Here is a 16,200-nt window from a genome sequence, read left to right as displayed (position 1 = left end):
GGTACCCATGAATGAGGAACCGACAACTGATGTCAGAGAGAAATGGCCATATTGGTCCCAAGAGGAGTTTGACGAATCACAAACCAAGATCAGGCGCGATGGATCTTATACTTGGGTGGAGACTCCTGAACATAACTGATATAATTTCCCTATTAGTTTTTCATTTGCGTTGTATAAGCCCTATGGGCCTTTACTTGATTGTGTTTGGATGTGGACTCCATATTTTCCATATGCATGGTTTTCATCTCTTTTTGGATGTGATGCCACTCTTAAATGTTTTCCCATTCGCTTGAATGAAATTCCTTCTTCATAGTTAACATCCCGATTTTTGTGCATGAGTGTCAAACTCATGCTATGAAATCCGGGGCGTTACACCATATAACAAATGTATCATGGTGGGCCCACAGAAGTGCCACGTCAATAGGTCAGTTGCTAGCAATGTGAGAAAAGCGCGGCACGGAACGGAGAAATACCTCTATCACCAAAGTGTATGTAAATACCTAACCATTTTATTATTATTTTTATTTTTAATTTTGAAAAAATATTACCTCATTAGTTTTCTATTTACATCCCTGCACCTTTTTAATTAAGTTTTCATTAAGCTATTTCATTAATCATTAACCATGATATTAAAGATTTTGTTTCAGGTTACCTGTGCTCCCTGGTCTTCCTCTAGTTTGAAGCTGTGTGGGGTCCATAAAGATATTCATAACAAATCTACTCCGTCCATCAATTTTTCAAGAGAAGGAAAGAACAAGATTCTGAAAAATCAGTGAGATACGAAAATTTTGTGGACCACACCATCTGAAAAAGTAGGAATTGGATGTCATCAATGGAAACTTCGTGAGGGTCACAGAAGTTTTGTATCAGGATGATATTTGTGTCTACAATTTTTCTGAGTAATAACAACCTTATGAACCGTTTGGATAACAAATAAAACTCATGCTATGCTCTAAAAAGGTTTCAACAGCGGACATTTACATTCCCATCGTTTAATGTGACGTGGTCTACATGAATTTTCGATCTGCCCAATCTTTAGACTCCTGTACTTGTACGTGATCTTAAAAAATGGATGGACAGAATAGATTTGTGTAGGGAATTTCTGCGGCCCCACATCATTTCCGTACTACATGAACTTCTCACGGTATTCCGCATGGCGGCAAAGTCACCAAAGCTGTACCTTCAACTGGATTGCATAAGGTAGGTGGGCTCTACCATATTGTATGTGTTTAATCCACAGTATCTATGCATTTTTACATATCATTTTCTGGCAAGAACGCAAAAAAAAGGTAGATCTAAATCTTAAATGTATCAAACCACAGAAAATAGTGGCGATGTTAAAAAATAAATAAAAAAAACCAAAAAACCAAAAAAATAAAAAAATAAAGATAGTGGCCATGAACGCTTGCCATTAAAAACTTCTTATGGAATATAAAAGTTATGGATAAAGCTGATATTTTTTTTTTTTTGCCTTCATCCAGTCTGTTTGACATAATCAACATGTTGTATGGGCTTTAAGGTGAGCATTAGAAAGTTTTTAGTGGTGACCATTGAATTACACTGTTTTCAATGGCGTGGCCCACCTGAGATTTGAATTTGCCTCATTTCTATTTCTGGGCTCATGCCCTAAAATAATTTAGAAAAATGGATGGACTTTGTGGATACATCATGGTATCTCCCATGGGACATCCGCAGAGATTTTTTCTTTTATAAGATTTTTTTTTTTTTTTTTTTTTAATAACACGTACTTACAATTAGGTACTCATTTAATTCTTATGAAGCAATCTCTTTGATTGGTGGTTATTTTTATCATTTTAGGAAAAAATATTATTTCAACTAACTTTAATGAAAAATAAGGGAAGGTATCAGTTTGACAATAACATGCCTAACGAGGTAGCATAGTGAAAACTTGATTAAAAAAAATGCATTAAAATGTAAATGTCATATTAATGAAATACTATTTTATAAAAGGAAGATACTATTTCATAAAATTCCTTTTATTTTTTTACTGAGTGACTTCATGAGCAATGGCATGGACCAATGACAGGAGGCAACACCATAACGGACTGAGCCTTCAACACAAACAATGAGCACTTCCATGCACTTTTTTTCATAGTCAAACCTGAGCTGTATAAACCTTGATATTAAAAGGTTAGACCCTTAGTTGTAAATAACAAAAAGATTTGTTCTTATTTAAAATTCCACAAAACGGCAAGCCTTTAGATGAAAAGCATGGAAAAGAAAATTGTATTTTTCATAAATTGTATTTTTCGAAAAACCTTGTTTTCCAGAAATTGGCAAAGGAAATATTATTTCTATGTTTGCTTATCAACAACAATTCTCAAAAGAATCGAAGTTTGTTTTCAAAACATATATTTGGCAAAATAAAATTCTTTTTAGAAATTCTCTTTAATATCGGGTGGTGCCTATCTATCCAGACATAGGATGTATGGAATTAACAATTAATATTTCCTTTGTAATATGGAAATATTCCTTTAAGGGGCATCTAATGAATGGGTTAAATGGAATATACTAGACAAACCTATGTTTATCTTGTCCCCATGGTTTCTTGCTGTCTGGCCCACCTAAGTTGTGGATTGAACTTATTTTTTGCCCAACACTAAGGGACAATCTGAATGTATGGAGTGGATTTGACATAGAGAATATGGTAGCTCCATGTGAAACTCAGTTAAAGAAAGTCATCTCAACCCTTAGAAATTGTTTACATTGAACTGATTATCTTAAATTAAGCTGATTAGACTGTAGAAGCCATTGTCCCAAACTCACAGTGTGGAAGTCAGATTCTTTGTATAAACCTAACCTTCCATCCGTGGACGCTTGCTAAAATGAGATCATTGAATATTTTTCATTTTTAATTATTTAATAGATTTTCATCATTCCGTTAGGAAGATTATATAATTAGAATAATATTAGGTTCATGACACATCTCAACTGAAACCAATAATTTTACAATTTGTTTTAAATTAGTATATTTCATGCATGTAAACTCTAAATGCATATATGTGTATAGTCTAACATACTCTGCTAGAGTATCAAATCTTTCTTCCGCGCATGCGTATTGCCTATTGATAGCGTCACTGGGAGCATATCTACTGACATTGCTCTGTGGCTGGTCCCACCACGATGCATGTGTTTTATCCACCTCATCCATCCATTTTTGCTAGGTCATTTAATGTTATGAGCCCGAAATGATGTATGTTTAGATCTCAAGTAGACCACACCATAGGAAATAGTGGTGATTGAACGCCCACCATTACATACTTCTTGGGAGCCACAAGAGTTTTGAATCAAGCTGATCATATTCATGTTTTCCCTTCATTGAATGTCCTATTTACTGATTCTTATGGCACTGCTAGTGCATCAAAGCTGGGGCCCACTATGACATCTCAATGACATTCACTCCTCCAATCTATTTTGGTAGCTTATCTTAGGAAATGAGGAAAAAAATATCCCTTCAAATCTGAGGGGCTACAGTAATATTTATTTTCCATCCAAACTTGTCACACCAAACTTGGATGAAGTGAAAACACAAATATTAGCTTGATCGAAAACTTTTATGGTCCACAAGAAGCTTTTAATGGTCAAAATGATCACCGTTTCCTTTATTGTGTAGATATCAGTTTTGGGACTGTGCTCTAAAAAGAGCTGGAAAAACTCATAACGGCGTGGATATACAACACATACATTACCACTCTTACGAAACAACCACCAGTGTTGTTGTGTGTTATCCTTGACTGTAGGACGGACCTTAATGTATGTTTTGCATATGAATGCCCTCTATGGAATTTTCCAGCTCATTTTAAGACAGTATAAAAAATAAAAAATAAAAATCAAGCGGATCCAAATCTCAAGTGAGCTACACCGCAGGCAAGAGTGGTTATTGAATTCTCACCGATAAAAATTCTATCAGCCAACTGTCATATTTGACTTGGGTGAAAGGAATACACCAATATCATCTTGCTCTGAAATTTCATGGCCCACAATAAGCTTTAATGGTCAATGAAAACTATTTCCCATGTTGTAGTCCATTTGAGATTTGGATCTACTTTAGTTTTGCAATTATGCTGTAAAATGAGTTAGAAAATTGATGGATGGCATGAATATATATATATATATATATATATATATATATACATATATCAAAGTGTGCTAACGCACTTCGGTGTTTTACCCGGGTAACACCCGATCGGCTTCCCAGTGTAACACTTATCCTTGACGAGGATAAAATGGGCATTTTGAGTAGGCTTCTTAATTCCATCCGATTTCCGGAGCGTTTTCTTAATTCAAAGTTAAAACTGATTTTTGACCGGTTATTGGAAAGAAAATTTAGCAAAATAATATCTCATTAATGTAATATTTACATTTGAGTGCCTTTTTTTAAGTAAACTTTTATTACGATACCTCATCAATCAAGTTGTTGTCAAACGGGTACCTTATGTTGGTGATTGCAGCTTTCTTAAAATAACAAAAATGCCTGCCAAGTAATGAGTTTGCTTAATAAGAATTAAATAAGTAACTAGATGTAAACATGTGTTATTGTAAATATTATAAATAAATAAAAATCTATGGAAGGTTAAAAAAATCACTGTACCCAATGCATGGTAACATAGGCTTGGTCACTAGTACGTTTAATGTGGGACCCACCATGATCTATTCATATAGCCCGTTCATTTTTCTAGATCATTTTATGGCATGATCCCAAAAATAAGGTAGATGCAAATCTCCTGTGGACCTTAGAAAGCAGTAGTGATTAAAGGGCGACCATTAAAAACTTCCTAGGGACCACCTTAATGCCCACCATAATGTTTATTTTCCAAAAACATGTTGATTAGGATTACACGGACATAAAAGAAGGGAAATATATATATATATATATATATATATATATATATATATATATATATAAGATTGATTCAAAACTGTTGTAGCTCACAAGAAGTTTTTAACGGTAAGCATCTATTGTCTCCTGTGGTGTAGTCTAACTAAATCTTAGATCTGCCTCATATTTAGGATCATGTCCTAAAATTATCTAAAAATAGATAGATGGTGTGGATTAAACACATACATCATAATGGGTCCCACAAAGCACCATATACACTTCATGTTAAAGGCACCGCTTCCGTTTCTTTGCCCGACATGGATGGCCTGTTAACGTAGCACAAGAAGTTCATGTGGTTGGAAATGATGTGGAGCTTATAGAGACTCCCTTAATAAATCCACTCCCTCCATCAGTTTTGCAGGACCACAATAGCACAGGATTTTAAAAATTAGCATATCAAGAACTCATATGGGCTACACCACATGATGTATGTATTGTATATTGGTGTGGTCCATTATTATGTATGCATTGCATATTGGTGTGGTCCATCCATTTTGACAACTCCTTTTAGGCCATGAACCCAAAAATTAAGCAGATCCTAATATTAGGGTGGAACATACCATATGAATATGAAAAAGCAAAGCAGAATGATCGTCGTGGATGTTATTGAGATGTCACAGTAGACCCACAGGAAACAGGAGATTCACATGGCTTCAAATTCGGAGGGCAATCTAAAATCCTGTGGGACTTTTCACGTTTTATATGGAACCTCTACTCTATCAGGTTATCCTTAATGTTAGGAACTCAGGGCAAAATATCTGCAGATACACAACTTTGGTGGGCCATACAACGGGGAACAACCATATGTTTGTGTGTGTGGGCTACCATGGCATTTATCTTTAATTAAAAAAATAAAAAAATAAAAAATAAAAATAAAAATAAAAAACAAAAAAAATGAAAAACATTAACAGCCGTAACTCATAAAGATCAAGAAAAGACACAAAATTCTAGGAAACTCAAGTGGGCAAGACCTTATATAAACCATTTTTGAGACCCAAAGGAGTTTTGTTTAGAAGAGCTTTTGCATGTACAGCAAAAATAAAGAGCTTCACCTAGTGGACAGAGAGGATTTACATAAAAAAAAATATGGTGGACCACCTAGAACTTGCTGTTTCTTACCTTGAGTGAAACCGGGTTTACTCACAATTCCAAATGGACACAGGTTGTCTCTTATTAGTCTTTATAACATAGCCACGTAGGAATCCCTTGTAACACTAAGTGAGAGGCTCATCATGATTTTATTATTATTATTCATATCTACTCTACTTATCCATTTTGATAGCTAATTTTAGGACATGAGCCCAAATACCAGGAAGATCCAAAGCTTGGGTAAGCCGCACCTCATGATATAATAAAGATAGAAATACACACTGTTGAAGCCTTATTTTTTTTAGGTGTCGTAGAAGTTTTGAATCAGACTGAGATTCTGTATTAATCTTTCTACATCCTGATCGGAATCACCTTATGAATAGGTTGATGGTATGTAAAGACTATGGTGAGCCCAAGAAGGTTTCAATGGTTGGCATTTCCTTCCCCACTATTTTGTGAGGTGTGGCCTACTTGAATTTTAGATATCCATGTCCTAAAATGAATCAGTAAAATGTACGGATGAAGTGGATATAACACATGATACGATGAACGCTAGAGAGCTTGGGAAGCGGATTGCGTACTGAGTAACTCAGTACGGTAAGCGTAGTGAGTAAACTTTATGGGGTCCACCGTAATTTACATATTTTATCTACTCTGTCCATCCATTTTAACGGATAATTTTATGGCTTGATCCCAAAAATGAGATATATCCAAATCTTAAGTAGACCTCACCACAGGAAATAGTGTGAATTGAAATTCTACCGTTGAAAATTTCTTGGGGCCCACAGAAGTTTTGGATCAAGCTGATATTTGTGTTTTCCCTTCATCCAAGTCTGTGTAATCTTATGAACAGGTTGGATGACAAATAAACAACACTGTGGGCCCTAGCAAGGTTTCAACAGTGAAGTCATTATTCGCATTGTTTCCTTTAGTGTGGTCCTCTTAAGCTTTGGGAATAATTCTATTTTAGAATCAACCACTAAAATGATTTGAAAAAATGGATGGACAGTATGGATAACTCACATACATTCATAGTAGGCCCAACTGAGTTTACTCACTACGATAAAAGCATACCGGGTAACGCAGTACCCAATCCTATTCCAAGAGCTTGGGTGTAAGAGGCGGATTTCCTTGACGGCTTTAGCAGAACGAAAGTGCCTGGGATGGGATTCTAGGTGGGCCAACCGTGTTGTTTGTGAGAAATCCATCATGTCCATTCATTTTTTAATATCATTTTAAGACATTGAACAAAAAATGAAGTGGGTCCAAAACTCAAGTTGGCTACACGAGAGAAGAAACATGGGAATATAATGACCACCATTGAAATATTTGAATGGCCACAAAGTCTTGTATTAGGTTAGGGCTTTTGCGTTTCCACTTCATACCAGTGGTAATGACCTCATGAACGGTTTGGATGGAATAGAAACATCAAGGTAGAGCTCAATTATGTTTTAATGGTACTTATTTGTTTCCCCTATGTTTCTCTAGTGTGGCCCACTTGAGTTTTGGATCCGTCTCATATTAGTTTCATGGCCTAAAATATGCTAGCAAAATAGATGAATGGGATGGATTTCTCTAAAACATTACATTGGGCCCCACCTAACAGACCAGCGTAGGAACTTTCGGCCAAAGGAAATCCGCGCCCCCTGCACCCCTCTGATGGGATGTGGATTTTCGGGGAAAGGCTTTGGTAGGAAGTTCCTGGGATGCAAGGTGGAGTCCACCGTGATGTTTATGAGAAATCCAACCTATCCCTCCATTTTTAGAGCTCATTTTAAGACATGTGATAAAAAATTAGGAGGATGCAAAACTCAACTAGGCCATACAAGATGAAACAGTGGGGAAAGGACTTCCCACCGTTGATACCCGCCTTGATGTTTATATGCCATTCAAACCATTTATAAGGTCATTTTTACTAGGATGAACTGAAAACACTGAAAACTTAGACTGATACAAAACTTTGTGGTCATAAAAATATTTCACCGGTGAAAACTAAATCTTCTTTTTTCCATCTCTTGTGGGCTATTTAAGTTTTATATTCACCTTACTTTTTTCTCACGTGTCTTAAAATGAGATCGAAAAATGGATATACAAGTTAAATTTCTCACAAACATCCATTTTTTCATCTCTTGTGGGCTATTTAAGTTTTAGATTTACTTTACTTTTTTCTCACGTCTTAAAATGAGATCGAAAAATGGATATACGTGTTAAATTTCTCACAAACATCGTAGTGAGCCCCACCCCATAATCTTTGAGCAGGAACTTCCTGCGAAAGCTTTCACGGGAAATCTGCCAACCATCGTAAAGGTTACGAGGCAAGGTACATGCGAGCACGCCAGCGAGGGAAACGGTTTGGCTATTCCCCGTGCCACCAGCCAATGGCTCATGGTTAGTGCTTCGTGAGCCCCACCATGATGTATGTGTTTCATCCATGCTGTCCATCTATTTTTCTAGATCATTTTATATTAAAAGAACAAAAATGAGGTATATCCTGGTCTCAAGTGGACCACATTAAAGGAAACAGGGCTGAATGAACTTCAACCATTAAAAACTTTTTTGGGGGCCATAAAAGTTTTGGATCAAGATGATATTTGTTTTTTCCCTTCATCTGGGTCTGTATGACCTTATCAACAGATTGGATGTCAAATAAACAGTGCAGTGATCCTTAGGAGGATTTTAATGATGTATATCCAATCAATATTGTTTTCCAGTGGTGTGGTCCACCTAGGATTTATATTCCTATAATTTTTAGTATGTTCCTAAAATGATTTGTAAAAATGTATGAACGGAATGGATGAATCACATACATCATGGTGCGGCCCACAGAGCACTGACTACCAGCCAAGGGGCTGATGGCAGGGGGAGTAGCCAATCCGTTCCGCCAGCGAGGGCACAACTGCCTTGCTTTGACAGAGATGAGTGTTGGCCAATCCTTGTTACACAGAGCCCGTGCAGCCTAATCTCTGTACGGCCCACCATGTTTTCCATCTCACATCCACTCCGCCCATCAGTTTCTCAAAGTCAGGTTAAGATGTGATTCCAAAAATGTGGCAGATCCAAAATTCAAGTGACCCACACTACAAAAAATAATGGGAATGGAAACACTGACCATTGAAACCTTCCCGAGGCTCATGGAGTGGATTCCAAACGGACATGTGGTGGGCCCCACAGAGTTATGGGTTACACAAGGAACATGTAAGAAGGTTGCACGCACCTCGTGTCCTGCTTTAACACCTCTTCATTAAGGATAACGAGAGCAAAAACATAGCAAGGAGGGTAAAATATTATCAAAATCCTCCGTGAAAAGGTACAATCATCATTTTCAAAGTTAAAGATTATTATCACACAAAGATGCAATATATTTTCCTACTAGTGGTGGCAAGAATAATGTCATGAAAAGCATATCTCAGCATGTGAATTTTCAAATGCCATTTCGAGGTGCATGTGAAAGACACTCAAACTCCAGCATTTATTAGAAAAGATCCAAGTGCTCTTACCTTGCGGCCATAGGGAACCATTGAGTTGATTATCTCTCAAATGCAAAACCTCCAGTTTGCTCAAATTGGTCAATTCTATGTAGAGTTAAACAATTAAAAAAAATAGCATTAGAGTAGGAATTTGGAGAAGGCTTGACCATTAAATAAAGTTCAAAATATTATCTAAACTAATATTATCAATTTTGGTTTAATTTCTTTACAGTTAATCAACTTACCTTTTGAGGGGAAGCATCCTTCCAAATTATTCCAACTTAGATCAAGGCTCTTGAGGGAGGAGAGTGCGCCCAAATATGGTAGAATGCTTCTATTTAACTGATTCCAACTTAGGTCTAGCTGCTCTAGGTTGCCCAATCTTGACAACATTTCAAAACTTGTATATAAAATTATAGGAGGTGAATTCCCCATCACATCAAGACTGCTGTGTGGAAATCCAAATTGATTGTCGCCCAGAGACAGACTCTTGAGGGATGAGAGTGAACCCAAATATGGTAGAATGCTTTCATTGAACGAGTTATAGCTCAGGTCAAGGTGCTCTAGCTTGCTCAATCTCGACCATCTTTTGAAACCTGTATAGGATGACGTCCTGTGTTTAGGGCCTCTGCTTAGAATAGGGGAAAATCCTAACCATTCTTAATCTTACATGAAAAATAAAATAAAATTATTTCCTCAAATACAGCATGCATGGCCAAGGGTAAACACTTACTGGCCGCCCTTTATTCCTAACATATGACCTTGTGCGCCAGATGAAACAGATTGAGTACTAAAGATTAAAAATGTTCCCCTGTATATTTGTGGGAGAATGCCTCAAATCACAACAACTCTGTTTTTGGTTTTTCCAATCATCATCATCATGGACTCAATTAAATTGTTGACTTGTTTTCTCAAGTCCACCTTGAAATTGTCAGAATTACAATTCAGGACTCATTGGTTAAGAAAGCCAATCATAATCAACTTAATTAATTTTATTTTTTAAATTGTTGGTTTGTTTTCTCAAATCCACCTTTAAATTGTCAGAATTACAATTCAGGACTCATTGGTTAAGAAAGCCAACGGGTTTTCAATTTTGGCCATTTCCAACTCATTTGACCAATAATTGCAGTTCAATAATAAGTGCTCCAAATGGAATCTTAGTGTTGCAAGCATACCTTGCCATCTCCACCTGAATTCAAAATGGCACTGTTGAGTGTGTTTGGATGCACTATCAAATTAAATTTCAATTATTAAATTTGAACTCCATTTTTGCATACATACATTTTTCCAATGTATAAATAAAATAAAATGGCTGAAAGAGCAGACGTAGTTGCAGATCTTTGTGCTGTCTACCATGTTTTATTTATATGGAACATCTACCCCCTCAATCAAGTTATCCTCGTGCTGCTATATGATGTCGGGTCACAAACAATGGAACAATGGGGATCGGATGACAATGATAAGTTTGTGCATGAGGGTACCATGGAATGTATCTTTAGTCAAACACATTAGTTAGGTGCAACTCAGTAAGATGAAAGAAGATATGAAATTCTTCATGACTCAAAACCCAGGTAGGCAACACCACGTGAACTTAGAGATTTTAGGAGAAATTTTACGTCGAGACATGGAGGAATTTTGTACAGGAAATTTTGAAATGGACTGAGAAAATAAGTGGCTTCACCCGATGGATGGCAAGGATTTTACATATAGAACATGGTGGGCCATTCAGAGCATGTTGTTTCTTGCATTATGTGAAACAGTGTTATTCATGATTTGATGTAGAGCGGTCGTGGACACTTTCATGTCCAAGACGGACCAGAGAAGGCTCGATCGGAGGCGAAGGTGATCAGGACTATCAGAAACCTAAAATAGGCATATCTCACAAATCAGAATGAGTTATTCAACGTACTATATGATTTTGGGGTAGGAGAAGCTACTTTAGCCACCCAACCCCGCAACGCCAAGATGCCCAAGCCGGATTTGTGAGATTCCCTCAGATCAATGGTCGAAAGTCCATTTTAATTTCATTTTTACTATTTATGGTAAATTTCAGTTCAATCATAACTCTTGGTTCCTTAGGAGTCGTGCCCAAAATGAAAAAGCCTTAGAAAAATTAGTAAAATAATGTGGTTAGGCCAAATTAGACACTTACTATTTTTGGTCGAAAACCATGAAGTCCAATAGAACTCACATTTTTTAGGGAGTTTGAATTGGAGTTTGATTCTAAAAATTCCTCCTAAGTTTGATATCACTATTTAAAGGATTGCAAATTTGCTCTTATCATCAATTAATCTATTTTCGAATTAGAATTTATTTCTATTCTTTGTATTTTATCTCGTTGATTTGAGGAATCTCCGTGAGGAGTCCAGAGAAGCTCCGTGGATTTGGTGTAATTATCTCCTTGAGCTAGACAGTGATCGACCTCATCACATCCATCCTTGCATCATGATTCCACTTGGATGCCACTTATTTTGCAGGGCATGGTTGGCATGTTTTATCTAATTTAATAAGAGCTTTTCAAATAAGAGCTATTCTAATAAATTTGTTTATACTAGCTCTTATTGTAAAATTAGTTCATTTGGTAAAATAAGCTCTTATTTAAAAGAGCTTTTATTTGAAATAATCATATTTGGTAAATCGTTCAAAGAACTTATTTAAAGGATAGTTGCTGTGATTTTAAAAAAATTGCAATAACTCTATTTCAAATGAGCATGTTCCTTCATTCCTTTCACCTTAGATGTTGCCATCCATCACGTTGGCCATTGTACGTGGATTGTATGTCACGTGGAGCGCACTTTTGAAGTGGACAGTCCATGTGGGTCAAACATTTGAAGTGGGCCATGCATGTATTATGCAAGACCTACTTTGGATGTAGACCATTCAATCTTTGATGTGCACCATCCATTATGTGGGGGCCCACCTTGATTTACGTCATCCATCATGTGGAGCCCACTATCAATGTTAATTTTCCTTTGTTAATTTTCCTTCATGTAGGTCACTTGAATGTCTACTACCCATCAAATGGAGCTCACATTTGATGTGTCCATCGTGTGGGCCCTGCCTTCAAAGTGGGTTGTTCATCTTGCGGACCATTCATCATTATGGATGACTTTTGATGTGAAATGTCCACTATACGGGTCCCCCATTGATTTGGATCACCTATTAGGTGGGTCCCACTTGATATAGGTAGTCCATCATGTGAGTCCACAGTTTGATATGGGCCATTCATTATATAGGGACCATCTTTTATGTGGGCCATCCCTCATGTGAGGCCCACTTTTGATGTCCACTACCCATCATGTGGGGGTACCCCTTCTATGTTGATCATCAATCATGGTGGGCTACTTTGGATATGTGTCTTTCACTATATGGGGCCACACTTTGATGCGATCTATCCATCATGTGAGGCTTGCTCCATCCTTCATCTGGGTCCACCTTAATGTGGACCATTAATCATGTGGAGCCCCACCTTCAATAAGGGTTATTCATCATGTGGGCCCTCCTTTGATGTCAACTTTGCATCATGTGGGCCCATCTTCAATGCCACCATCCATCACGTGTGTTCCACCTTTCATGTGGATTGTCCATCATGTGGGTTCCACCTTTCATGTGGACCTTCCATCAAGTGGGTTCCACCTGGTATAGATCGTCCATCATGCGAAAGGCCATCCATCATGCGGGCCCCACCTTTGATGCTAGCCTTCCATTTGTGGGCCCACCTTGATGTGTGTACCATTCAGCATGTGGGGCCCTACCTTCAATATGGGTCCATCCTGTGGGCTACCTCAGAGAGAGAGAGAGAGAGAGAGAGAGAGAGAGAGAGGGAGATGAGAAGCCACAAACCAGAGAGTGAAAGGAAGATAGCAAAAAAAAATAATATGTGAAGGTAGTTTTAGTATTTTTAAATTTTGATAAAGCCCCAACCTTTACCCACTTAAGCTCAATAAGATTTAAAAGAAGTGAACCATCCCCAGCTTATGGTAGTACTTATTTTCTCATTTCTAGATAAATAAATTTTATAATTAGACATTTACCAAACCATCCAAAAGCGTATTTAAATAAGCCAATAAGCTAGTATTTGTAGTCATGTCAATCACCTCCTCAATCTTAGTAGGGTTAGAGCAATCCATGTTACCCAAAGCGAGGCCCATCACCACTTGTCTTTTTTGGTAGCTCACTAAAGGAAATAAGCCCAAATGTAAGGAAGATTCAAAATTCAGGTGGATTATGCCTTAAGAAGCAATGGGGATGAAAACGCCCAATGTTGAAACTTTTTTATGGGCAATGGAAATTTTGCATGAGCATAATATTTTGTTTTTCCTACATCTAGTGGGAGTCATCTTATGCACTAGTTAGATGGCTTAAAAAGATCACGGTGAGCCATTGGAAGGCTTCAATATTGTTGGCATTTCTATCCCCACCATTTAATTCTTAGTGTGTTAAGGTGTGGCTTATTTGAGTTTTAGATCTCCATCATGTTTGGGCTCATGTCCTAAAATAAACTAGCGAAACTGATGGACGAAGTGGATATAACACAAACATTATGATGGGCTATGTAGACCTTGGGTTACTAGATTCCTGCAATCCCACCATACAAAGCAAGATTTACCATGCACGGAGGCTAGTTACGTGCAATCCATGTGATACCTATCTTGTGTAATCCTGTGATACCTATCTCGTGTAACACAAAGCTTTGTGAGGTCCATTGTGATGTCCAGGTGAAAGCCACTTACCAAGTTATGTTAGCTATTGTTTACACTCGTTTTTGACACACCTACATGGATTAATAAGACTTAACCACTTGATGTCACCACGAACCTAATACTGACAGAATCATACTCGTGCCTAAAGATATCTTTTGCCCCTTACCCTTCGCGATACATTTCCCATCATAAATGAGGTGGCACAAAACCATACGCATGCTTTTAAGAGAAATGAAACAACAAATGACAGGTAACCTTAATTTGTGTGGCACATGACCAAGAAGGCATGCCTAACACATCTGTAAAAGACCCACAGAGGTAAGGATCCCTTCATATATTTGGATATGCTCGCTACGGTCGTCTCTCACAATCCTTTTTAAATGGGAGATCTTCCTAAAGACGTTCAAAGCTCTAGAAGTGATTAAAAATATTATGAATATGTAAAGATGACCAATATATGATAATATTAGAGTCAAAAGAATGAAACAAGATCAGGATCTGGTGGATCCAATTTCCCTAGTTCCACGAATATTCAAGGGAACAATAGGTCATGAGTGGAGATGGCTCTATCAAGTTAGACTTAGATATAATGGTGTCCTAAACAAATCCTCAAATATACACGGCCACGTAAATTGGAGATCTGAAAATGAGTTTTTAATTTATAGAGATCTCGTGGGAAAAGAACATTAGAAGGTCGTGGCTATTAAGGATCTTAGACTAACAAGTAAACTCGATGAGAGTTTTGCCACATCCAAAAGCTATAAAAGGAGAACGTGGTGAAGAGCTCGAGGCCCTCGCCAAACACAGTATATCTACATAGTCTTTATTTTTATCTTTCTATCATAATTTTTATGACCAATAGAAATTTAAATGTCCGCGACCATCCATTGTCAGATTCCTATCAACTGAGTTCTTACTTAGAAGACTAAACACTTAGTTCACATTCTGCTGACTATCTGCCTAGATCATCCGATCATAAAGAAAATAAAAAATAAAAAATTATATTTTTATCTCTTGTTTTACTTTATTCTTTAGTTTATTTTAATACTCTGTCGATTGTAATGAGCATCATTCACAAATTAATAAAAGGAACATTGTTTTAGCATTCTTTTCTTTTATTTGTCCATCTTTGTTTCTTTAAAAAATATATTGGTTGCAATTATTAGTGAAAGAAAAGTCTTGAATGTAAGGTAAAATTATTCAATCAAGGACTAACATCTACCCTCATGCAAATCGCCTAATCGCTGGTACAATGGGTGGTTGTGAAAGTGTCTAGATCCTCAAATCTGGTCTTAATCAGTGCATCAAAGCATTGGGGGCACCAACGTTCAATCGAGCATCAAGTCGAGTATGACTCTAGCATGCTCACACTTTCTAATCACAGACGTTAACCGAGTAAAGGCCCTTGCTCACATGTGTAGCCTCGTGTTTGATTGAATTACACAAAAAAATTTTGGCAAGCGTTGTGGGACCCAGTAAGCTACCTTTAGTATTTATCAATAAATATGATGCCTCCAAAAATTTTTTTTTAAAAAAATGTAGTTCTATTGATGGCGTTGTAGAAGAGCAATAACACTTGGGCTTATAATTCGAGCCCATAGTCAAGTTGATACATGATCATCTTCTCAACTATCTTTGATGACTTTTTCATACATTTTCTCATAATGGAAGAACATATGCAGCAGATTGCCAGAGGAATCAATGTACAACAAAAGATATTCGAGAGATTGGTTGAAGGTTTCCTCCAGAGACTTCCAATTAGTAATATTACCCAATAAGCCCCCCAATCATCCAATTGAATAAGAGGCAAAACGACCGACTGAGCTATATACAAGAGCAAGTCAGGCTGAACCTAGAACCCAACCTATATTTGCATAAGTGGTGGCAGTAAGGAGCAACCAAGATGTTCAATCTTATGATCAGCTAGAATACTTCGACTGATAGAATCATTATGTTCATTAGGGGCAATTCCCAACCCATGTTGATAACACGGGGTAAGCGACCTTTAATTTGTCTAGTTATTCAAAGCAATTTTCAGGGG

At 37.1% G+C, this 16,200-nt stretch overlaps 1 protein-coding gene across 11 annotated transcripts in view; it reads right to left on the bottom strand.

Moving 5' to 3' along the window:
* LOC131221490 (receptor-like protein 56) overlaps positions 1-16,200 on the bottom strand; it is a 106,773-nt gene that overhangs the window by 51,968 nt on the left and 38,605 nt on the right. For 6 of the 11 annotated variants that reach the window (XM_058216762.1, XM_058216754.1, XM_058216756.1 and 3 more), the window contains one exon: positions 9,702-10,052. The exons of 3 other annotated variants lie outside the window; for them this stretch is intronic. In XM_058216762.1, coding sequence (XP_058072745.1) covers positions 9,702-10,052 — 351 coding nt within the window. Of the gene's footprint in view, positions 1-9,486; positions 9,562-9,701; positions 10,053-16,200 lie in introns of all 11 variants that reach the window. 2 more of the 11 variants (XM_058216755.1, XM_058216757.1) reach the window with 1 other exon arrangement.

This window comes from Magnolia sinica, chromosome 12, assembly GCF_029962835.1.
Source record: "Magnolia sinica isolate HGM2019 chromosome 12, MsV1, whole genome shotgun sequence".
In the NCBI taxonomy this organism is placed as follows: Eukaryota; Viridiplantae; Streptophyta; class Magnoliopsida; order Magnoliales; family Magnoliaceae; genus Magnolia; species Magnolia sinica.
The sequence above is the reverse complement of the archived record's forward strand: the minus strand, read 5'-3'. Positions and strand labels throughout refer to the sequence as shown.